General features: G+C 39.3%; 1 protein-coding gene and 1 long non-coding RNA gene across 5 annotated transcripts in view; one reads left to right on the top strand and one right to left on the bottom strand.

The window, feature by feature from the left end:
* PSD3 (pleckstrin and Sec7 domain containing 3) overlaps positions 1-26,161 on the top strand; it is a 789,820-nt gene that overhangs the window by 188,765 nt on the left and 574,894 nt on the right. Inside the window, exon 1 of one of the 4 annotated variants that reach the window (XM_047855375.1) lies at positions 9,736-9,998. The exons of the other annotated variants lie outside the window; for them this stretch is intronic. Coding sequence (XP_047711331.1) covers positions 9,978-9,998 — 21 coding nt within the window. The 5' untranslated portion in view covers positions 9,736-9,977. Of the gene's footprint in view, positions 1-9,735; positions 9,999-26,161 lie in introns of those variants that run through there. 4 annotated transcript variants of the gene reach the window in all.
* LOC125163511 (uncharacterized) overlaps positions 15,488-26,161 on the bottom strand; it is a 28,926-nt gene continuing 18,252 nt past the window's right edge. Inside the window, exons 2-3 of the long non-coding RNA XR_007151483.1 lie at positions 16,499-16,658; positions 15,488-15,573 (exon numbers count right to left, since the gene is read on the bottom strand). This is a non-coding gene — a long non-coding RNA (uncharacterized LOC125163511). The remainder of the gene's footprint in view (positions 15,574-16,498; positions 16,659-26,161) is intronic.

Here is a 26,161-nt window from a genome sequence, read left to right as displayed (position 1 = left end):
TATTATGTCCTGCTGGCTGTCAGAACTCACACGGTCCAGCCCCTCTGCTTTTGCAATTCAGACTTCAGGGGCTCTGCCTTGCCAGCCGGGCTGCCCCTCTATCAGCCCATCTGCCTCCTGCCAGTCCGTTTACCATGCACTGCCTCTCCACCCTTCCTACCCTCTTCTGTGGGCCTCTTGTCTATGGTTAGCTCTGGAGAGTCCGTTCTGCTAGTCTTCTGGCGGTTTTCTGGGTTATTTAGGCAGATGTGGTGGGATCTTAGCGATCAGCAGGATGAGGTGAGCCCAGCGTCCTCCTACGCCGCCACTTCCTCTCTTATGACTCTCAATTTAACTTATAAAATAAGTCAACTTGGATTTCAATTTTGTCCATTAATACATATAACACATAAACACAAGGGATAAACTATAACTTATCTGTGGTGTGTGTGTGTGTGTGTGTGTGTGTGTGTCTGTGTGTGTGTGTGTGTGTGTGTGTGTGTGTGTGTGTGTTTGGGGGTAGTGTAAGAGGATAAAATGTTGATTTTGAAAAGATAAAAATTACTCGATAAATCCTAATGTCTTTTCTCTAAGGTAAAAGTATTTTTATTTGTAACTCATTTGATAAGTGAAGAGAGTGATTGGAATATAATGACCAGATATGACTGATTGGCTTCAGGTTGTATCCTCCTTTGGTCTGATGATCATGGGATATGTCCAATTATTAAATTTTTAGAGTAAATATTATAATGAGTTGACTCAAATAATTGTCATGCAACCTGTGCCAAGAATCTGTAAGAGCGTTCCTCATCTGTAACATAAAGAGATTGAGTTAAATAATCTCTAATGTCCTTTTTAGTTCTATGAAGTTAAGTCCTTTGCTTCTGGTTTTATTTTTCCACCTCTGTTTAGTTAGCATACAGAAATGAACCTACCATCAGAATGTCACCCACTTAAAAAAAAAAGAATATCACCCACTTTCTTCACAAGTAGCACCCAACTGCAGTGTTATGAATCTAATATACTTGTTAATGAACTTTCATCTTAAGTCTCCTTATTGGAGAGGTTTTTAGTTCATTTGCTGGCAAGGAGGGAAATACCTTCACCTACATATGTGTTTAGTACTTTTTCAGATTCTTCTTGACTTTATTGTGTCAAACAATAAAGATCAGTTTACCAGGGCAGATAACAGAATGACTTTAAATTTGTTATGTTACTACCCTATGATTTTTCTCCTAGAAGTAGTGTGGCAAATGCAACAAACTGATAACTATTTTCAGGAAACATGATTCACATAGCTTTCAACAACAGAATTCCCTTACACCTTTCAAAATAATATGCTTACTATTTGGTACTTGATTATGTGTATTTGGCTAGGTATTGATCAATGTAAATAATGTTCCTGCTCTAATAGAAAAACCCATAAATTTCAGTGGCTTAACACCATAGAAGTTTACTTCTCACTTACTTCACTGAATGTGTGTTGGTGAATGTTCTGGTTGCTCTGGGCACTGGCAATTACCTGATAAACATGGAACATCTCTTGGGATGTCAGGTCTTGAAGTGGTATATATTACTTCTGGTGACATTTCATTGACCAGAACTAGTAAAATGGCCCCATCTAGATACCACTGGGCTAGCAAATGTAGTCTTCCTAACATGCCTAGGAGGAAATTAAAATGGGCTGGTAAACACAGGGGATTGTTTCTGCTATAGTATTCTATAGATAGCAATGAGCCATATTTAGTAATGAGTTGAAGAAAAGGGGCCTGAAGGAGAAAGCAGCTTATCTAGGCACATTTTCCATGACCAAGGTTAGGGGGGTTGTTAGAAGTTGTAACAATTATCATGTTGTATTTAGATAATTCAGAAACCAAAGAGTGGTAAAAGTTTAGAAATTAAGTTGATATAAGGCTAGAGAGGATAAATGCTGAGTAGGGGGAATGTGCATTATTATCTGCAGTGTGTGTGTATGTGTGTGTGTGTATGTGTGTGTGTGTTGGGGGAGTATTTACAGATTCTGGATATAATGTCTGTCAGATATTGGTTTCACATTTTTGTGTGGATGCCCTACCTCCTAACTGTTCTATAGTCTACACTTGCTTTTATGTCATGGCTTAAAATTAAGATCTCTCTAAGTGCAAGCTTAAGAAGCTAGAAAAAGAAGAGCAAATTAAATCCAAAATAAGAATAAAGATGGACACAAAAACAATAAAAACAGAAATCAATAAAATAGGAAACAGAAAAACAATATAGACTACAAATGAAACAAAAAGTTGATTCTTTGAGATCAATGAAATTGACAAGTCTGTAGCTAAACTGATGAGGAAGAAATAGAAGATACAAATGACCAATATCAAGAATGAAAGTGAGAATATACCTAGAGAGCATAGAGACATTAAAAGAATAATAAAGGAAATACTATGGAAAACTTTATCCCAATTAATTTTGACAAGATAAATGAAAAGGATAAGTTCTTTAGGAGCTTACTCAAGAACTAGATAACCTGAAATATATAATATTTTTACTGATATACATTAGTATATAATATTTATTGTTATATATGAATATATTTATTAAATAATATTTATTATACATTAATATAATTTATTATTATATAAATATAACATATATGTATATGATATGACATTTATATAATATATAAATATTAATATATAATAGTAAATATATTTAATATATAATATATATTTAATATATTTAAATATATATTACATGTGACATTATATATATATTTTAAATATATATATATATGCAAGTACATATATAGTATATATATAACGTGAGAAAATACATTTTTGTTGTTTAAGCCACAAAGTCTGTAGTATTCTGTTATGGCTGCCTTAGCAGTCATAACACAATAATATATGGTGATCAGATGAGGTTTATCTCATTTGAAGGGTTGGTTTAACATTTGAAAATCAGTGTAATTCACCAAAATTACAGCATAAGAAAGAAAAATCAGGGGCACCTGGATGGGTCAGTTTGTTAAATGTCCGACTCTTGATTTCTGCTCAGGTCATGATCTCACGGTTTGTGAGACCAAGCTGGCATTGGGCTCTGTGCTGGCAGTGTGGAGCCTGCTTGCGATTCTTTCTCTCTCCTCTCTCTCTGTGCCTCCCCCTAGTCACGTGCACACACACTCTCTCTCAAAATAAACATTAAAAAAAAAGAAAGAAAAATCATATGAATATCTCAATAGATGCAAAAAAACCATTTGACAAAATTCAATACCCATTCATGACAAAAAGAAAATAAAACGTCTCAACAAACTAGGAATAGTAGGGAACTTTCTCAACCTGATAGAAATCACCTACCAAAAACTTACAGATAACATCATACCTAATAGGGAAAAAGTAAATGCTTTCTCCCTAAGATCAGAAACTAAGCAAGAATTCTTATTGATTTGATTTACTATTGTACTAAAGTTCCAGATCAGTGCAATAAAGCAAGAGGTAAAACTATCTTCATTCCCAAATGACATGATCGGCTATGTTGAACATAATAAGGAATTTATTTAAAAACTAGTAAAGGGGTGCCTAGGTGGCTTAGTTGGTTAAGCTGCTTTGGCTCAGGTCATGATCTCATGATCTCATGGTACCATATATAAAAATTAAGTCATAAGAATTTATGATAAGAATTTAAACAAAAAGAATTAAAACCATAAAACCTCTAGAAGCAAACATAGGGGATATCTTTGTGACATTATGTTGGTCAAAGATTTCTTGGGACACAAAAAACACAAATCATAAGAGAAAAAAAGTGGTAGAGTAGACTTCATTTAAATTAAAAACTTCTGTTCTTCAAAGAAACTTAAGAAATTGAAAAGGTAAGACAAATATGCGGAGAAAATATTTACAGAATACATATCTGATACAGAACTTGTATCCAGGATATAAAATAATTCTTACAATTCAATAATTAGAAGACAAAAAGAATCTATTTAAAAAAATGGGCAAACGTTTTTAAACAGCCACTTCTGAAAGAAGACATAGAAATTGGAAATAAGCACATAAAAGGATGCTCCATACCATTCATCATTAACAATTCCCAGTCGAACTATAGTTATATACCACTATGCACACAAAAAGCCAAAATTAAAAAAAAATTGACAATATGTTGGCAACATGTTGGCAAGAATGTAGAATACTGGGTCTCTCATACCTTGCAGATGGAAATGCAAAATAATATGGCCAATTTGGAAAACTATTTCATGAATTTTTGAAAAAATAAGGTTAAAAATACATAAACCATATGAGCACAGATCCCACATCTGGGTGTTTATCCAAGAATATACATACACACACAAAAAAACCCTTGAACATATATATTCATACATTTTCCTTATAATAGCCAAAAACTAGAGTGTCCATCAACTTGTAGAGAAACAAATTATGTATCCATGCAATGGAACACTACTGAACAATAAAGAGGAATAAATTACACGTTCATATAAAAACATGAATGGGGGGGGGTGCCTGGCTGGCTCAGTTGGTAGAGCATGTGACTCTTGATCTCAGGGTCCTGAGTTCAAGCCACATGCTGGTCATGGAGCCTACTTAAAAAATAAAAAAAAGAAAAACATACATGAATCTTAAAAGCATTATGCTATGTGAAAGAAGACAGATAACAAAAATTTCATATTGTATGATTCCATTTATATGGAATTCTAGAAGGGCAAAACAGAAAAGCAGGTCAGTAGCTGCTAGGATCCAGGGTTTGGAGGGAGGGATTAACTACAAAGGAGCATGGAACTTTTTTGGGGGAGGGAGGGGAAAAATATCTTGATTTTATTAGTGATTTACACAACTGTATACATTTGCCAGAGCTCACTGAATTGTATACTTAACAATTCTGATCACCAGTTCCAACATGTGTGTGTTTTCTCCCTGTACCACCAAGCAATTCTCCCACACCAGTTGGGTATTCTACAATTCAACTGAGTTGTGACCCTATTTACCTGGAGACAGCATCAGATCCCACATGTTAAGGGCTCAGTCCTTAAAGGGACTAATGGCAAGACTCTCCTCTCCCCTTCAGAAATCACAAGTTCAGGTTGCCACTTCGGCTTCTGAACAACCTGCTATAGACTGAAGGTTGCCATGGCCTCCTCCTCAGGTTCAATTAATTTGCTAGAACATAACTTGGAGAAACAGTTTACTAACTAGATTACCAGTTTATTATTAAAAGATGTAACTCAGTAACAGCTAGATGGAAGAGATGCAAAGGGCAAAGTATGAGGAAAGGGCATGAAGCCTCCATGTCCTGAGTGAGCCACTTCCCTCAGAATCTCTAAGTGTTCACCAACCTGGAAACTCTAAACCTGTGCTGCTTTTTGGTTTTTATGGAGGCTCCATTACATGGATACTATTGATTAAATCATTGGTTCTGGGCAACAATTCAACCTTCAGCCCCTCTCCCGGCCTCATTAACAAAACAAAAAACATTTTAATGCTCTGGCACTTGGGAAATTCTGAAGGTCTTAGGAGCCTCTGTGCCAGGAAAGAGGACAAAGATCAAAAACATATTTCTTATAAATCACGGTATCATAACACTTAAAATTGGTGAGCTTTACGGTATGTAAATTGTACCTCAATAAAGCTGATACTGAAGGGAAAAGATTCTTTTCTCCAGGATTTCGAACTGGATTTATATAAATCAATAGACCAAAATAGCTGCTCTCATAGATCTTAGAGGTGAAATGACTCAAAAAGAGCCACTCTGCCAGAATTCAGCCTCAGGAACTTGTCATCTCTTGCAAGTAATTCAGCAGTTGTGTCTAGAATGAGAATCTTTACTGGGAAATAGAAAACTGATAGATCTCTCTTCTTTCAGAAACAAATTTACAGAAATTTTCAAGTGTAAGAGTTCATAATGCGTGTATTTTGTGATAAGAGTTCTATTCAAAGTCCTCCTACCTATTTTGTTGATAGTGCTTACCAACAATACTTTCTGTAGTCACTGAAATCAAAGGAATTCTTAAACAACATGTTACTCTTTCTCAAAACAAGGAGAGAGAATTGTTTCATTCATTTATGCATTCAGTGAACATTTGTTGAGCACCTTCTCTGTGCTAGGCAATAGGTCGAGAGAAAAAGTGAATGAATGAATGAATGAATGAATGAATGAATAAATAAATAAATAAGGTGTGGTCTTTACCCCCTGGAGATTGCTGTCTGCTCTAAGTTTCTTGGGGTTACAATTCAGAGCATTGAGCTTTCAGGGATTTGTCATTGTCACTAAAGACTTGCTGAAAGACTGAGGATCATGAAAATAAAGAATGTTTAAAAAAATTTTTTTTAACGTTATTCATTTTGAGAGACAGAGACAGAGGGCAAGCAGGGGTGGGACAGAGAGAGAGGGAGACACAGAATCATAAACAGGCTCCAGACTCTGAGGTGTCAGCATAGAGCACGATGTGGGTCTTGAACTCACCAGCCGTGAGATCATGACTTGAGCCGAAGTCAGATACTTAACTGACTGAGCCACCCAGGTGCCCCAAGAATGTTTTTAATTGAAAGTTCTTTAAATCCCCAAATGCTGCAGTTTTTCAAGAGGGAAGGCCAATCTTTCCCATTCATAAAAAAGGAAACGAGGGCGCAAGGACAAGAAGCTTCCATCCCATGGTTAGACGATGAGTGAGCGAAGACTCTCTTGACTCTTGTTCAACAGTCTGGAGGCCCCTGGGATCATCTTCATTGTGATCATTCCTCTCATTACTCACTGTGGAGCAGCCTGTTACTATGTTATGCTTTCTTCTTGGAGAAATGCCAGGTTACTTTTACAATTTGAACACCCATACCATTAGTAATTTCCATAGGTCATTTCTACTCTGTAAAAAATATTATAAGTGAAATGCTTATTTCAGCAAAGAAATGTTTTCTATGGAATCTTCCTTCAACACAAATACTGCTTTTAAAACAATTCCTTTCCATTTGTTGAATAATTCTGAAAAAAGTGATTTGTTTTTTGAGGGAAATAGTGACTTTTCCACAAATATTTTCAGCAATTATTTTGATAGTAAAGTATTTTCTGGTGAAGTAGGAGGAAGCAGATAGGTTTTCAAGTGTGAAATAGAAAAGCGGCTGTAGCAGTGTAAAGATTTGGTTTTTGTTTTTAATTGTTTTTAATGGTTGAGTTGGTGTGTAGTATTGCACTAAAAAGCTTTATCTTCTCATAAAAATAAGACAGTATAATCATATGGTATTCTTGACCCATACTTTCATTTGTCATTTATTCAGTGCCTCCTATGAGCCAAACCCTGTATGAGGCAGTGCTGTCAACAAAACTCTTAGGAAGATGGCAATATTCTGTCTGCATTGCCTAAATATAGTAGTCATTAGCCACATGTAGCTAGTAGTTATCAAATTGGGCAAGATATGTATGAGGAGTAATTAATATGAAGTGTCTCAATATGCACAATGTAGTTGTGGTGTATTTGCAAAGATGTAGATGTAGGATTTTTTTCCCAGTGATTTCTGTCCACAAGGGTACTAAATCTTTCAGAATCATCACTTGCAATGAATCTACAATTAAAGTGAGTAAGTCTGTATTCAAAGGTCCAATGCATCCTATGCATACTTAAATGTCCACGTAAATACATGTGCATGCATATTTACAGTGAGAAAACAAAATGCTAGGACTCTTTCAAGCTAAGAAATTAAAGAGGATGGTAGAATAGGACTCTTACGTTCAATTGCTCATTGACAATTGTCAATGCAATAGATATCGAAGGTATCAAAGCGAATATGAGACAGACCTCTACCCCATGCACAGTTTTTTAATGTTTTATTTATTTTGAGAGAGAGAGAGAGATTGTCTGTGTGAGCAGGGGAGGAGCAGAGAGGGAGGGAGACACAGAATCTGAAGCAGGCTCCAGGCTCCAACCTGTCAGCACAGAGCCCGACAAGGGGGCTTGAACTCAAGAGTTGTGAGATCACGACCTGAGCCGAAGTTGGATCCTAAACTGACTGAGCCACCCAGGCGCCCCAAAGTACACACGCTGTGAGCAGAGTCTGAACTTGTACTGGGAGACCCCATTGGATTTCGAGTCCAATGCCTTAACCCCTCAGCCATCACAGCCACCTCACGCACAAATTTTTATGGAAATGGTCCTGAGACCCTATTCCACAATTGGGGTCCTATAGTCAGATCAAAGTTATAAAAACAAGCAAGATTATGAAAAGAGTAGGGAGCCTGGCTCTACTCCCCACAAGGGGTTGGTGGGAGGTGCTACTCTCTAATTCTAAGCCACTGGAGGGACTTCAAGGGGCTCTTGGGCCTTGGAGATATTTGATACTGTTCCCTGTAGTTGGAATATACTGAGGATGGTGGCCTAACTCATGTCCCAAACAGCTAATGGAGACTGCTGCTTCCCAGGAAACTCAGTGTGGGAGTGAGTCGACCATGCTTTAGGGCAGGGCCAGCGATCTCTTGCTGTGTGGTTGGGTTAGCCTGCACTTCCAGAATTAGTAAACTCAGGGATATGTGTTTCCTGTGGACCAGATGTGACTCACTTGCAAGACCCTTGGCCTTGGATTGACCTTCTTGGGGTCTATACAACAGGGTGGGCTGGAGAGAGACTTCAGTGGGAACAGGTGTCCTGCTGGGTACCTAGGGTTGAATAACAGGAACAGGGGACCTCTCCCACCCTCTTTCCCACTGCATACTTCCAGCTAAGAAGAGAAAATTTAATGCTAGGTCAATTTTTTTTAAGCCACTTCCCTTTATTTGGATACCTTCTAGAGGTTACAAGAGTTAACCTAGTCTTCGTGACATAAAACTGTAACACAAACATACCGTAAGCACCATGCAGCTGGCCACGTGGACTTCTACCTCCAGGTAGACCTGGCAAGAGTTGAAGGTACAGGTGAAGCACCTCTTGCTTGCAAGACCTTACACACCATGGTTTTTAGATCTTCCTCGCCCTTCGCCAGAGGAGGGCGCCTTTCCTTCCAGGCCCTGCCTCTCTGCTGCACACGACCTGAGGCAAGAGGAAAAAAAAGCACAGGTCTTTGGCACTTTCGACTGAAAACGTAGTTTTTCGTTTGCTACCCCCCAGCAGGCACATTCGATGTGGGATAGTCCCGAGACTAGACTGCAGGGTGGATGTGAACCCCTGGTCCTCTCAGGCGGGACCCTCCTGAGGGGGAATGGACCTTAAATGGGGAGGCGGGTGGGCAGGTCCCCGGGACTCTGGCAGTGGTAGTCGCCCTAGGAGCTCCTTCAGAGGCAAACAAACCCCAATACAGACCTGAGAGGCCTCTGCCCGGCGTCCCCGCCGCCCCGGACGCTGGGGGGGGGGGGGACGGGGGGCGGGGGGCGGGCGTTGGATATGGGGGTGGGGGTGCTAAGCGCTTGTCTTGGCCGGCGCGCGGCCCTGAGCTCTTCTCGGGCCCGAGACACACGGCGCCCAACTCGCAGTTCCTTCACGCGGCTCTTCCACAGAGGAAACACCATCGAAAGCGCCTCTCACTTTCCTCAGGGTAGGAAAACTGTCGGAGAAGAAGACAAAGCAACAGGCAGGGTTCCGTTCTCCAGCTGGAGGCCGGAGGGCGAGCTCGGGGCACCAAGCGCCGGCTGAAGGCCTGGGGCACCGCCCCCTATCCGCCCTTGGGGCACCGCCCCCTCCACCTCCCCTTCCACCCCCTCCCACTCTCTAGAAGTTACCTCTTCCCGCTTTCCCGCCCCATCTCCGCCCCCGGGCGCCTACCCCGCCCACCGCCCGCCTGCCGGAGCCTTCGCGCGGACGTCTCGGGGGGCCTCGGGGGCGGGCGGGCGGGCGGACGGCCTCGGCAGCCTCCGCCAGGGTGCGCACCGCCTCCGCCACCGCCACCGCGGGGCTGCTTGCTCGCCTCCACTCGGCTGTCCCGGGAGCCCAACAAAGAGCGCGCGGCGCCGGCCGCCAGCCCTCAGTCGCTCCCTAGGCTCCCTCGGAGCGCCCGGTGGCCCGGCGACAGTTTCGGCGCGGGCGATGGAAGATGGAAGGAAGAAATGCCGCGGTGAGGCTCGAGAACCGCCGGGGGCTGAAGGGCGTGTAGGCTCGAGCGCGGTGCTCACTCAGATGGGGGTTTGCTTTGCTTTGTCGCTCCTCCGTGCCTCAGGGTTCCTGGGCCACTTGTGTTTGTGCCTTGATGTCAGGTTCTGGTAACAGTTTTCCTTTTTGCTCTTTCTTTGTGTGTGTTAGGAACCCAGAAGGGTCAGCTTTGTGGTGTTAACGTTGAGGTGTTGTAATTCAACCCTCCGCTTTGAAAACCTGACTTGGGAGAAAAGCCTGAGTACTCATACTTGCTGAAGGATCAAAAGAAGGGAAGCATTAAAGAGGACTTGCGGTGCCAATTTTTACTCTGCCCAAGTCAGCTCTTGTATTTAGGGGCTATCATGTTTCTCTGTCAGGGAAAATAAAAACCAAAAAAAAACCAAAAACGAAAACAGCAAAAATACCCCCAAAACAAATTTGCATTGAGCGAGCAAACGGGAAGATTATTTGGTATAATATTCTCAGTATCTTTTAAAGACGTTTCATTCTGTTTTACGTGCATTTAACTTTTATCTGCTGTTTCAGCTGTGAGTTATAGCAAATTATGTTCTGAGATTAAAAAAAAAAATAGGTTAACACTTAGAGAAGCTGGGTTTAGAATGTTGTCACTGACCTAAATAATAAATGTTTAGTTTTACCGTTCCCCTTGATGTTAAACACCCAGTAGACAGAAGAAGTAAAGGGAATTAGTTTTACTTTATAGAAACTGATTTGCTTGACAGTTGGCTCCAGGGTTTCCACTCCAGAGTAACTCTTCTTCAGTGGGTCGAGGTGTTGGTGTGGGGATAAGGCAGATCTTGAAAATTACACGGAGTGGGATTCTGAGAACAAATGCTTCAATTTATTAACTATAATTGACTATATAAAAAGGATTTTGAAAAGCCCAATAGCCAGGTAAACAAGAGAGAATTTCTGCTGTCAAGGAGCTGCTTTCTAGTAGGAGAGACTTCTGCATAGGTTACGATGGGGGAATCCAGAGGAAGGAGAGCTTCTGACCTAGGGGCTTGGAAGTCCTTTGAGGAGCTGGTGGTTCAGCTGCACCTTGAAAGGGGGGAAGGATTTGGCTGGCTTTTTGTGTGTGTGGGAAAGGATGTTCTCTGCTGGAGGAAGAGAAATGCACTTTCTACCCTATTGCAAGAAATGCTTTACCATCCTTTCTTTTCTTAGACTATTTACAAATCAAGAGACTTTTCTTCAAAAAAGTCATTAAATTCCTCTTCAGTTAAAAATGCATTATGCTCAGCAGAACCAGCAAAACAATACAGATAAATTAATACCTTCCCAACCAATTTTTAGTGGCTTGATGCATGTCTTTAGAACAACCTTCGTATATCCATTCACAGATCATATCACCAATATATGACTTGTCTTGTCAGATATTTCATTAACGTATGCTTTTTATACTGAAAGGAGCCAAGAGGTACCATGGAAAGCACTTGGGCTAGTAGGTAGGACGCCTGGCTTGTAGGTTTTGTTACCGACTGAGTTTTTGCTGTTGTCTTGGGCAAATCGTTTAACGTCTGTAGCTGAAATTTCTTCCTTTGTAGGTTGAGAGAATTGGGTAGATGCTTCCTCAGAGCCATCTAGCACTAGTATTTTATGGTATAATGCATAAACATGTACATGCATTACTAATTCAGTGATGTACTCTTCACATTCTATCTCTTAATTTGTGTTTGTGAATGGATTGTCACTCTTATCCTGGCCATTGAATGTGGGAGAGTGATTAAAGCTGCAAAGCTAAAATACCCTTATTTTAAGGTAAAGTTCCACAGTTGAATGTTATTTTTAAAAATGCAAGCATAAGAAGCTTGATTTGCAAATCTGAATTTGTGTTGGCTTTAAAAAATGTTTTGTTGATACTCTTCACTTCATTTGTGAACAAAGAGTAATACATACTTTACTATGCACATTCTACTTAAGAGGTTCAATTTTGCTTTTAAGTAGCAGCTAAAAAATGAGATACTTTAGAAATCCTTTTAGGATAGTAAATCTTGGGAATTTGGAAATAAAAATAAAATAAGACAGAAAATCAGCTCATTGAAAAAGGAAAATTCAGAGATGCTTTCCATAAATGGCTATATTCACTTTTTAAAAAGTTGGTGTTTATATATTTGTTTGCTCATCCTGATGGAAATGTGAGTGGAATATAGTCTGGCATTACATTAAAAAAACATGTCCAAGGCATTACTGCTTTTAGAGGTGATTTTTTTTTTTTCCTTTAGAAATTCTGGAGTCATCTGTCCTGCCTTATTCATAAATGGACACACCATTGTGGTAACGGGTTAATTTCAGTCATGGTTAAGCTGAGGCAAAAACTATGTGAACATTAAACTGTGTATGTGCTCCAGGTTGGTTTGTTTCAGGTTTATCTGAGGTATGTTGTCATATGGCAATTATGAAAAGAACAGTTCTTTGGGCTTGGGTTAGGAGGTGAGTAATGGATGGTGATCTTTCCCAGTTTTTAGAAATGAATTCAGATATGGTTGACGTTTAGGCTGTCTGTGAAAAATAATCTGGCGATCAGTAGGTGACCAAAGTTCACTTACCTCAGGACATGAGTCAGGCTCACAGAAGGCTGGGGATCTAGTTTAGTTTCAAATCAACATTTAGGGATTCTTCCTCTGTAGTCTGGGTTAAACACGGAAGTCCCTACTTGCCTTTGTTAAGAGTGGAGATGATTTATCTTGAATACTGCCTTTTAGTTCTTTCTGAGTTCTTTCACAGTTAAACCAGCTTAACCTTACTTTAGAAGAGTACAGGATCCAGGTGAATTTCTCCAGAGCATTTGTTCAGAGTGTTCCTGTCTGGACCGTTTGTGCAGTTTGTGATATTGTATGCAGATTCAGAGGTTTGCTGGAAAGAATTTAGTGGTGGCATTTTTGAGAGTGTCCCTTTGTACTTTTCCTGTGTTTCGGAGTTACAAAGACATTTTTCACATGCTGCAAATTAGTTTTAGTGCAGTGGCTACAGTGGCGATGTCAATCACTGTTGCAGTTTACAGTGGAGAAAATGGATAATTTGCAGCATATAGTTAACAAGTTATTCTTACATCCAGATCACCAGATTTCTGTGCCTCATTTGAAAATAAGGTGTAACTCATAACAATAATGAATCTTTGCTTATGCTATCTTTTTTATATAAAAATAGCACATGTCCCTGCAGACCTTGTTTTTCACTGTTCCCAGAAGGTCAACAAACTGGGGCCCTAGTAGGCAGGGACTTTGTTGACAATCCAGGGCACAGACATGGTGAAGCTTTTCTCTTGGGGACACTTCTGGTGTGAGGGAGTCACTAGCTCCTCTCCCCTTCTTCCATGTGAGTGCGTGGCCTAGGCCAGGGCCCGCCACTCATTTCTTGGGGCTTGCTTGACTTCAAACAGCCATCTAGTATGAAGCTCCCTTTTCTTTGGCCACAAACCATTGATATGAGTCAGAATAATTGTTCATGTTGATGGATATTTTCAAGTTTATTCTTGGAGTTAGGGATTTAGGGTAAGTGGAAAAGTGAGCATTTTGATCCGAGCCTGGGGCTCTTTTCTTACAGAGTATTTTCCTGTGGGTTGTCCAAGCAGCAGCATTTTCTTTGAAGTTTCACCTTAAGTCCTAACTTCTGGAAAAATGCTTATTTTAAGCATTAAAAAAATTTTTTTTGATGTTTATTTATTTATTTTTAAAAAAAATTTTTTTTTTTCAACGTTTATTTATTTTTGGGACAGAGAGAGACAGAGCATGAACGGGGGAGGGGCAGAGAGAGAGGGAAACACAGAATCGGAAACAGGCTCCAGGCTCTGAGCCATCAGCCCAGAGCCTGACGCGGGGCTCGAACTCACGGACCGCGAGATCGTGACCTGGCTGAAGTCGGACGCTTAACTGACTGCGCCACCCAGGCGCCCCTGATGTTTATTTTTGAGAGAGAGCGAGGGGGCACGCAAGCAAGCATTCAAGCAGGTGGGGGAGGGGCAAAGAGAGAGGGAAACACAGAACCTGAAGTAGCCTCCAGGCTCTGAGCTGTCAGCACAGAGCCAACACCAGGCTGGAACTCATGGACTATATGAGATCACGACCTGAGCCGAAGTCAGCCTCTTAATGGACTGAGACACCCAGGCGCCCCTTATTTTAAGCATTTTAGAAACCTCACTTAAGTTTTCAGGAGATGCATTGTTACCATCATAGCTAATACTGATTGAGATCTTACTGTGTACTTTCACAGATTACCTCCTCTAGTCCCCATGACAACCCCATGAGGTCAGTACTATCATTATCTCCATTCTGAAGTTTGGAGAGGTTAAGTAACACAGCTAGTAAGTGGCAGAATGAGATTTAAATTTGGCAGCCCAATTTTCTTAACTACTATTCTGCTTTTATGTCCTCAAAGTTAGCATTGTGTGTTGTAGAAACTGAACTTTTTGGTTGTCATATTTGGATTCTGTGGGTCTTAGAATCTGAAATTGGATGACTAATAAACAACCATTATTTTATATATGTGTTGCCTTAAATAGTAGGACCAGGATTGTTGTTTGGCTCAAGAGATGGAAATTGTGTAATTTTCTTTCAAAAACACCTGTAGTGTCTAAAGGGTTCACTAAATGGATCATGTAAGGAGTTCATATAGTTATAAGCAATTTATTGAAATTCAAAACAAAGCAGACCAACAATTTAAAATTGAACTTTCACCTATTTTAACTTATAATTATGTCACCTCATAGAAGTGATCTAGGCTTTTTTTTTTTTTTTAAATAACTGTGGGTATTGACACACAGAAGGCTAATTTTTTCTTCTTGTGAGCTGGGACTTAGGTTGCTGAGAAAAGGACCTGAAACAATGAAGAGGAGAATGGGGAATGAGCTGAGGGCGTTAATAAAAAGATCAGGCGGCAGCTGCTCCCCTTTCTTTTGCCTTCTGTTCCCAGACTTTTGCTAAGAAAAAGTGAATTATAGAAATGGAGCAGCTTGGTTCTTTCTATGGCTATTTGGTCTGTGGACAAGGCAAGTAGAAAAATGTGAATAGAAGAAGTTATAGCTTGTTTTGTTTGGGCTTCAGAAGATTATTGGTTAAGGGCCCGTGGAGTTGCTTTTCTCTGTATATGAACACTTATACCCTTTTCTGAATTTTGATTTTCAGCAATCCTTTCCAAGAAGTTATTTGATAGGCACAGTATAGATGGACTCATAGGACATTGAGGGAAGGGGAAATCTAGGTGTAAAGTGAGTGGCACAGACAGTGCAGTTTAATGATTGCTGCCTTTGTGGTTAATAATATTTTCTAACAAAATTATATTGGGAAAACACTGAGAAACGGCAGCAGGTCATGTGATCTTTCATAGCATCTCCTCTGATCTTTCCTTCATCTCTCTAAATGCTGCAGTCAACCTGCAAGTGTTCGAAGAAGCACTTGGGTCTTTCCTTGGGTCTGAAACTATTCATTGGAATATCAGTTTGCTTTGGGCAGATGTTTACATTTATCAGCTTCATTTCTGGTGGCTCCAAAGGGTCCATGAGCTGTCTGCTGATGCTTATGTCTCCGTATAAAAACCTCCTGTGTAGGAAAAAAATCTCATTGCTTTCCATGAACTAATATCTGTAAGTAATAAATTAAGGCAGAAACTGAAGTACAGACATTAATATGCTGTTCATTCATTCAGCAAATGTTAAGTACTTATCATGTGCTAAGCTCTCTGTTAGGCTTCAAAAACCCTCGTGCACTGACCACTAAGAAAACCTGCCAGGAACATTCAGAAGCATTTGGGTACTTCTGAGAGTCAAACCTCACAATCTGTGAGTACTGGTACTGTGCCTAAGAACTCTGAACTTAAAAACTTTCATAGAATCAGTGAAGTTTCTGTCTTGCAGTATTGTTAAACAGTACTTTCTGCTATGATGGAAATATTCTGTATCCATGCTGTCCAGTATGGGAGTCAGTAACTGCATGTAGCTACTGAGAGCAGTTGGAATGTGGCTAATGAGATTTAGAAACTGGATTTTAAATTTTATTTATTTAGATAAATTTAAATAGCCTCATGTGGCAAGTGGCTAATATATTGGGTAACATAGCTCTAGAGCAAAAATGCATTAATAGATGGCATTGGCTGTCCTATGCAGTCATTTCTCACTTGACCATCTGGTTGCTTATGATGTGTTTACTGATTAGGCCTTGCTAAGTTTTTAGTTTTGCACATGGTTACTCCATCATGTCAGATAAGTACAAAAGCAGTGAGCGTGTATGGAAGCATGGGATTTTAATGGAAATGAAAGTGAAGGTAAAATCATTAAATGTGCTGAGAAGGAAGGAAAAAAATATATTTGACAATAGGAACTATTCTGGAAAAAAAATAAATTGTGTAATAGGTAGCATGCAGTTGACAATACTCAGCAAGGTGGAGGAAAACCTTTGATAAAATGGAAAAACTTGAGTGTCTGGCTGAGAGTCCACTATGATAGTAATGAGTTGTTTGAGAACTTACAGAGATGGTGAGAATGCTACAGTTGACCTTTTCTGTTGCAAGCTGTGGGTAGTTCCATAGTTTCCAATCCCCTTTGATCTGCTTTTCATCACAGAGAGTATCCAGGTGGGTAGTGGTTGATATCCAAGTGGCTAAGGTCTTTCCTGGGCCCTCTGCAAAGCTGTGTTGGAGAGCCAATAGATTTTCAGTGCAGATGAAACTAAGATGTCTGAATAGTATAAATATTGACAAGGAATGTGCCTGGTTTTATTTGTTTATTTATTTAAAAATTTTTTTAGTTTTAGAAAGAGAGAGAGCATGTCATATAGGGGAGAGGGGTGGAGAGGGAGAGAGAGAGAATCTCAAGCAGGCTCCACGCTCAGGGCAGAGCCCAATGCAGGGCTCAATCCCACCACCCTGGGACCCTGACCTGAGCGAAAGTCAAGAGTTTCATGCTCAACTGACTGAGCCACCCAGGTGCCCCAAGGAATGGGCTTGGTTTTAAAACTACACATTAGTAGAGGTGCTTCTGCACCATGGTTAGAGATAGAGAAAACACTAAGACTGTGGAATGGTGAAAAAAAATCTTACTCTTTTTCCCCAAATACCTTGTAGTGACAAGTCTGGGAGGTGGACTTGTTTGCAGGCTTGAGTGGAATTTGTGTGAAATCATGAGAGAATTCTCATGGTTAGGTCTCTGCTGGAATACATTCTAGTTTTTGAGTTTTGTAGCTTGTGTGAAAATACAGTGATTGTCACCACCTACTGTGCAAAATGTGGGGATAGGAAATGGAGAAGGAATAACATGTATTCTATATATGTTACATGCCAGATTCTATATGAAGGATGTGTGTGTGTGTGTGTGTGTGTGTGTGTGTGAATTTATATATTCTTATATTTTCTTTATAATACTGTAAGATAGGTGGTATGCCCATTTTTAGAGGATGAAATTGAAGCTTATGAAGGTTTAAATGGGATTCTTTTTTATAAACAAATTGATTGCAATAAAATTTACATACCAAAGTTTTAAATGGGATTCTTTTTGAAAACAAATTGATTGACATACAATTTACATACCACACAACTCATCCAAGTAGACAGTCTACTTTCTGTCTCTATGGATTTGCCCATTCTGCACAATATATGGCCTTTTGTGACAGTCTCCTTTTTAGCACAATGTTTTTAGTGCTCATCCACGTTGTAGCATGTATCAGTATTTCATTCCTTTTTATGCTGGATAATATTCAGTTGAATATACAGGGTACATTTCATTTGTTCATTCATCAGATAATGGGTTGTTTCCATTTTTTAACTATTGGGAATAATACTGCTTTGAACATGCACATACAAGTTTTTGTGGAGACACAGTGTTTTCATTTCTCTTGGGTATATACATAGGAATGCAATTGCTGTGTCATATTATAACTCTATGTTTAACATGGAGGAATTGCCAAACTGTTTTTCACAGGGTCTGCAGTATTTTACATTTCCATCAGCAATGTGTGAGAGTTCCCATTTCTCTATATCCTTATCGACACTTGTTATTTTCTGTGTTTTTGATTTTAACTATCTTAGTGGGTATGCAGTGTTATTTCATTGTGGTTTTCCCTAATGTAGTTGAGCATCTTTTCATGTGCTTGTTGGTCATTTGTAAATTGTTGGAGAGATGTCTGTTTAGAGCCTTTGCTCTTTGTAAAATTGGGTTGTCTTTTAAAATTATGTATTTGTTTTTTTATTATTAAATTATATATTTTTTGTATATTATGGATGCAAGTTTCTTGTCAGATATATGCTTTGCAAATATCTTTTTCCATTCTGTGGGTGGTCTTTTCACTTTCTTGTCTTATCCTTTGAAGCCTGTGAGGTTCTTTATCTTAAGCAAAGTGTGGGAGGGCTTAGCACACTTAACATACTTACCAAGGTTGGTCAACAAAATGACTTGTAAAATGGCTTGTGTAATGAATGTCATTCTTTTTGTTTGTTTCTGGTTGGAGAACAAGGTGGATTTACCCTTTGCTTAAACTACTCAGGATTGCAAAGCTTTCATGTGTACTGAAAGCAAAATTTGGAAGTAGACTTTGCTGTACTGAAAATAGTGCTTTCCTCCTGGATTAGAGAACTGCTTAAAAGGAAAAAGAGACTTTACCTAAAAGAGCCCTCTTTTGAGGTCCTGTAATTTTATGATCTAAATAGTGTTTCCTATATTTGTCTGTTGCAGGAATTACCTGGTTTTAGATTTCTAGGGCTGATTAAAGGTTCTGGTTCAGTAGTTCTGAAGTGGCACTTTTCATCAACACCTCACATGATTAGAATCAGGAATGCTTCAGAAACTGATCTAAACAGGTGATAATAATGACCTTTTAGTGGTTGCTAGAACTTAATTAGACCTCTTTAGTGGGTGTGGACACGAGGTGACAAACATCCCTCACTGAGGGTGATTACAAACAGCAGATCCAGCCAGTCTGGCTACTTTGCTTAGGGAAGCTACTGATCTTGATCCAACACAACCCACAACACAACACATCCAACCTCAAAATTCTCTTCCCCTTCCCTCGTATAGTAGAGATGGTTCCACTATAAAAATTTAAACCAGATTCACAAACATTTTCAGGTCATCCTCTTGAGAGTGTTACTCTCTCCTTTTCCTACTCTTTAAGATGTGTTCATAATTTTCTTACCATTGTTGAGTCCCTTGGAGGCCTTTCATAACCACACAGGTTCCCATGTAACTGGATGGTAGGTTATACTTTCCAGGTCGGGGGGTGGAATTATTCTCATTCTAAAAGTCACACAGCTATTGAGTAGTAAAACATCTTTTTTGTACCCTATATTGTTAGTGCCTGTAGTGCATGGGCACTGTGGATGCTGAAAGGAAAATTCTCCTACTATGTGTAGTGCAGAGTAGTCACTCAGTAAATAAATGTTTGTTCAATGGGTGAGGTAAAGACTACAGTCTATTTAATAGCTAAGTTTAGGAACCCTTCCAAAAATGTATGGACACAGTAAGTGCTCTGACCTGTAGCCTTGTGTTGGAACAGAATTTCCAGAGTCAGCAGATTTCTGAGCTTAACGTTTTTTGCTGTTGGCTTCATTGTGGGGTTTTGTTTTATCTCCTGTTTTAGGGAAGTGGAATTTCCCCCTACTTTGTAGACAGTGTTCATGGTTTGCTTTTATAGCTCCAGGTATGTGACTTTCATTATAGCTTTCTTGCAAATGACAACCTAGACCACAAAAGATAAGAGTAATGTGTCACTGAATTTCCTCACACAGGTCTTTCCCTTATGGCAGAAGCATCTGATAGAAGTAGATAAAGATAGGAGCTGTGTTTGTTTGGTGTGATGTAACGGTTTCAGAGACCTGTTTCATTTATTCTTTTAATTGTATCATTTTTCATTCTTGATTCCCTTCTTCCTACCTTTGTGTGGTTTGTATGTCAGTTGATTGTCTATTATGTTGATTGGTTCTGTTTGGGGGAAAAAAACTATTAAATACAGCATAATCTAAAATAAGCTTAGGTAAAGATATATTTATGTTAAGATATTTACATATTTCAATTTAATTTTATTTATATAGAACAGTATTTGTCTATTTCAAAGAACTTGATAGGCTTAGAGCAAAGACAAAATTTAATTTATTTATTATTTTTTATTTTTTTATGAAATTTATTGTCAAATTTGTTTCAATACAACACCCAGTGCTCATCCCAACAGGTGCCCTCCTCAGTGCCCATCACCCACTTCCCCCTCTCCCCCATCTCCCATCAATACTCAAGTTTGTTCTCAGTATTTAAGAGTCTCTTATGGTTTGCCTCCTTCCCTCTCTGTCTCTTTCCCCCCCCTTACCTCCCCCCGGTCTTCTGTTGAGTTTCTCAGAATCCACATATGAGTGAAAACATATGGTATCTGTCTTTCTCTGTCTGACTTATTTCATTTAGCATAACACCCTCCAGTTCCATCCATGTTGCTACAAATGGCCAGATTTCATTCTTTTTCATTGCCAAGTAGTAATCCATTGTGTATATAAACCACATCTTCTTTATCCATTTGTCAGTTGATGGACATTTAGGCTCTTTCCATAATATGGCTATTGTTGAAAGTGCTGCTATAAACATTGGGGTACAAATGCCCCTCTGCGTCAGCACTCTGTATCCCTTGGGTAAATTCCTAGCAGTGCTATTGCTGGGTCATAGGGTAGATTTATTTTTAATTTTTTTGAGGAACCTCCACACTGTTTTCCAGAGTGGCTGCACCAGTTTGCATTCCCACCGACAGTGCAAGAGGGTTCCTGTTTCTCCACATCCTCGCCAGCATCTATAGTCTCCTGATTTGTTCATTTTAGCCACTCTGACCGGTGTGAGGTGGTATCTGAGTGTGGTTTTGATTTGTATTTCCCTGATGAGGAATGATGTTGAGCATCTTTTCATGTGCCAGTTGGCCATCTGGATGTGTTCTTTAGAAAACTGTCCATTCATGTCTTCTGCCCATTTCTTCACTGGATTATTTGTTTTTCGGGTGTGGAGTTTGGTGATGTCTTTATATATTTTGGATACTATCCCTTTGTCTGATATGTCATTTGCAAATATCTTTTACCCTTCCGTTGGTTGCCTTTTAGTTTTGTTGATTGTTTCCTTTGCAGTGCAGAAGGTTTTTATCGTGACGAGGTCCCAATAGTTCATTTTTGCTTTTACTTCCCTGGCCTTTGGAGACGTGTCAAGTAAGAAATTGCTGTGGCTGAGGTCAGAGAGGTTTTTTCCTGCTTTCTCCTCTAGGGTTTGGATGGTTTCCTGTCTCACATTCAGGTCCTTTATCCATTTTGAGTTTATTTTTGTGAATGGTATAAGAAAGTGGTCTAGTTTCATTCTTCTGCATGTTGCTGTCCAATTCTCCCAGCACCATTTGTTAAAGAGACTGTCTTTTTTCCATTGGATACTCTTTCCTGCTTTGTCAAAGATTAGTTGGCCATACATTTGTGGGTCCAATTCTGGAGTCTCTATTATATTCCATTGGTCTATGTGTCTGTTTTTGTGCCAATACCATGCCGTCTTGATGATTACAGCTTTGTAGTAGAGGCTAAAGTCTGGGGTTGTGATGCCTCCTGCTTTGGTTTTCTTCTTCAATATTACTTTTAAAAGCCAAAATTTTAGAAGCACTATTGAAATAAATATATCTGTGATTATGTAGTCAGTGAAAAACATGTTTTAATTTATAATATTATCTATCAAGAAGGTTCACAGGGGAGTTAAAGGATAATGGTAATTTCTTGGCATATTTGTATCATGAATCTGAATATATGACAAATATTTTAAAAATTTTATTTTGTTTCTATATAGTAAAAACAATTTAAAAATAAACCACTGTTGGTAGGATTCTCTTATGGTCATTTAATGTATTTTTTCTAAAACATTCCATTTAGCTTTCATGGAAATAATTCTTTCTTATATACCCTTATGTAATTGTTTTACATAATATTTAATTGAATTACACAATTTCAGTAGCAAGTGTAACCAGCATAAGTCTGTTTGGGAGCAGACACAGTTGATTCTTCGTAACCATCTTCTCAAAGGTAGGAGGAGAATTTGATGAGCTTGCCACAATCTGTGATTACTAGCTGTGAGCACCAAGTAATAATGGGCATCAGCTAGGATGTTTTATAGGGTGAAGTTCATCCTGGAGTTGGCTAATTGCAGATTGGTTAAGAGCTTCTGCTGTGTACATGACTTCCTAGACATAACTTCAGAAACAAGCAAACATATATAAGAATAAATATTATAAGGTAGAGAAATTAAGACACTAATTTTTTAAAAGTCAATTTGGGTTTTATTTGCCTTCTGTATGAAGTCACTTCATTCCTGCTTAATTTATTTGTGCATCTAAATGTTTTTTGAAATTATTTTGCTTTCCTTTTAACTTGGAAGATAATTTCTTTTAAAATGTGGTTTGTGAAAAGATGACCTACCCATGTCTATCTATTGAGTGAATACATTACTAAAGTATAAAAAAAAATCCTAAATTCTTTGTCTTATATTTAAGTTCAGAGGGTTACTGGAAACAGGTTGTACCCAGATTTTATATATTATTAAAACATTAAGTGCTTTGTACTTTGTGTCATAATTTCTCTATCTTTTTTAGAAGTCACAGCCCATTATACTGGCCTGGCGACTTCACCTGCTTCAGGGAAGGTGCACTTATTGAGACTATCTTTTCATTGTGCTCTGGTGAAGCATGATCTAGGATCTTGAGAAATCCTAGCACCTTTGGAGTGTTTTAGAGTATCTCTCAGTTTAGAGAACTATTATTTTTACAATTAGTCAGTTTTTTGGGGCGTCTGGGTGACTCAGTCAATTAAGTGTCCAATTCTTGGTTTTGCCTCAGGTCCTGATCTCACGGTTTGTGAGATTGAGCCTTGCATCAGGCTCTGTGTTGATAGTGCGGAGCCTGCGTGGGATTCTCTCTCTCCCTCTTTCTCTGCCTCTTTTCTTCTCATGTATTTTCTCTTTCTCAACAAAAAAACAAAAAACAAACAAAAACAAACCTTAAAATAAAAACCAATTACTCAAGTTTTTTATAAGGTTAACTTAATTATCAAATTGGAGCAGCTTTGTTTTTCCACAACATCTGAATGTGTATATACATAATGGTGCTGTATTAAAATCTAACCCTTTGCAAAGGTTGTAAAGTATGCTATCATAGATTGTATACAGGTCTGTATCAGTGTCATCTTTCATTCACTCATATATTTATTAAACAAATATTTATTGAGTGCTTCCTATGCACCAGGCATTATTTTATTTTATTTTATTTATTTTTTTATTTTTTATTTTTTTTAAATTTTTTTTCAACGTTTATTTATTTTTGGGACAGAGAGAGACAGAGCATGAACGGGGGAGGGGCAGAGAGAGAGGGAGACACAGAATCGGAAACAGGCTCCAGGTTCTGAGCCATCGGCCCAGAGCCCGACGCGGGGCTCGAACTCACGGACCGCGAGATCGTGACCTGGCTGAAGTCGGACGCTTAACCGACTGCGCCACCCAGGCGCCCCAAGGCATTATTTTAGATACTGGGGATACAATGATCAACAGAATACATAAAAAATTCTTACTTTTTTTGCATTTCTTTTTTAATTTTTAAAATTTTAATTTTTTATTTTATGTTTAGAGAGCAGAGTGTGTGTGCATGTGCGTAAATTGGGGAAGGGCAGAGTGAGAGGGAAAGAGAGAATCTTAAGCAGGCTTCACGCCCAGTGCAGAGCCTGACCCAGTACAGGAACCCAAGCCTGAGGTCAATACCTGAGCTGAAATCAAGAGTTAGATGCTTAACTGACTGAACCACCCAGTCACCCCCAAAATTCTTACTTCTGCAGGGTGTGACAGACTGTGTGCATGTGTGTGAATTACTATGAGGAAAACTAAAACAGAGGAAGGAGAAGAGGAATGAGGGGGAGTTGCAACTATAAATAGAGTCATCAAGGATGGCCTCACGCAGGTGACTTGTTATAAAGGGCGTGAGGAAGGTAAAAGAGTCTTGGGGAAAGAGTACTTCAGAAAGAGTGGACAGGAAATGCTAAGTCCTGAGGCTGAGGCATGTTTCCCGCCATCCAGGAACTATCAGACCAATGTGACTAGAGTAGAGTGAGCAAGGAGGAGAACAGACACTAGTTCCTGTGAGGCCTCTGGTCTTGTAGGCTATTGCAAGGGCTTGGTCTTGTACTTAGAGTGTGCAAAGAAGCCAGGAAGAGTTTCAGATAAGGATGTGACATGATCTGGCTTATGTTTTAAGAGGACATGTTGCTACTCATGCTCTCATGAGACTAAACTTAGTGAGGAAGGGCAGAAATAAGGATACCAATTAGGAGGCTATTGTGATAACCTAGATGAAGGATGGTAACTAGAGTGGTTATGTTTTGAAGGTGGAGTGGAAAAGATGTCTTGAGTGACAGAATGTGAGATGTGAGTGAGAGAAGGCAGTGGTGAATTGCAGGGTTATTTATTGACTTGTGCAGCTTGAAGGCTAGAGTTGTATTAAGTATAGGGAAACACTCATTTGGGGGGAAAGATCAGGAGTGCAGTTTTGGAGAGCCCAGCTGGCAGTTGGATATACTACTCAGGGTTTCAGGGCAGAGGTTCTGGACTGGAGGTAGACACTTGGGAGTTGTCAGAGTATAGAGACTGGATGAAATCCACAAGTGAGTGTAGCTAGAGAAGGAATGAGGTTCAGGACCCTGGGCTACACTGAGGTTGTGAGATGAGATGGAACCAGTAAAGGAGAATGAGAAAAAGCAGCTAATGAGGAGAGTGTGGTGTCTCATGAGCCAAGTGAAGAACCTGTGTGAAGGGCAGCGAATCAGATACTTCCAAGATGAGGGTCCAGAATTGACTGAGGAAGTTAGCAATGGGGATGTCACTGGTGAGTTTGACAATAGCAATTTTACTGGAGTCATAGGGACCAAAAATTGGTGAGGATTCAAGAGAGACCAGGAATAGAGAAATGGAAACATAAAATGTGGACAAATATCTTAAGGATTTTTGCTGCAAAGGGAAGGTGAGAAATACAGCTGAATGGAAAAGTGAGGTCAAGAGAGGTTTTAAAATGGGGAAAATAGCAGTATGTTTGCTGGTATAGGAAAGAGGAAAAAAAAGGAATGAGCTTTCATGTAGTAGCATAATTCTCATCCAGAAGAATGTTGGTTTTGTTTGAAACAGCTAAAATCATTTAGTTTACTATTGTAAACACTAATTCTTGTTAATGCAGTTTGTATTTTCAACATAAAAAGTTCTTTCTTGTCATATCCATCAAACATCAAATTTTCTTTTCTGAGCCCTTAAATAAATGATGTCTTGATACGGATAGTTTCTGTTCATCTTATTTGGCCTAATGTAGTCCTTAGTTCTGTACTTAGGTTAGCACAATAGCCTCCTAATTGGTATCCTTATTTCTGCCCTTCCTCACTAAGTTTAGTCTCATGAGAGCATGAGTAGCAACATGTCCTCTTAAAACATAAGCCAGATCATGTCACATCTTTATCTGAAACTCTCCCTGGCTTCTTTGCACACTCTAAGTCCTTAGTTCTACATGGGCCTGAGGTACATACACTCAATTCACACTTTCTTCAGTAGCTGATGACTTTTTATATTTTTAAAGACTTTATGTTTTAAGAGCAATTTTAAGTTCACAGCATAATTGAGAAGAAGGTACAGAGATTTCCCACTTATCCCCTGCCCCTGCCATTCATAGCACCCCCTATTATCAACATTGCCCATTGAGGGGGACATTTGTTTTAATTGATGAACCCACACTGACACATGATAATCACCCAAAGTCCATACTTACAGTAGGTGTTCACTCTTGGTTTTCTGCATTCTGTGGGTTGGGACAAATGTATAATAATATGTATCCTTCATTATCATAATAGACAGAATATTTTCACTGCCCTAAAAAGCCCTCTGTACCCTGCCTATTCATCCTTCCCCACTGTTACAGCTCCTGGCAACTGATCTTTTTATCGTCTCTATAGTTTTGCATTTTCCAGAATGTCATACAATTAGAATCATGAAGTGTGTAGCCTTTTCACTTAGTAATATGACTTAAGCTTCCTCCATGTTTTTTCATGGCTTGATAACTTACTTCTTTTTAGTGCTGAATAATATCCCACTGTCTAGATATACCATAATTTATCTGTTCACCTACC

The sequence above is a fragment of the Prionailurus viverrinus genome, chromosome B1 (genome assembly GCF_022837055.1).
Source record: "Prionailurus viverrinus isolate Anna chromosome B1, UM_Priviv_1.0, whole genome shotgun sequence".
NCBI classification, from domain to species: domain Eukaryota; kingdom Metazoa; phylum Chordata; class Mammalia; order Carnivora; family Felidae; genus Prionailurus; species Prionailurus viverrinus.
The sequence above is the reverse complement of the archived record's forward strand: the minus strand, read 5'-3'. Positions and strand labels throughout refer to the sequence as shown.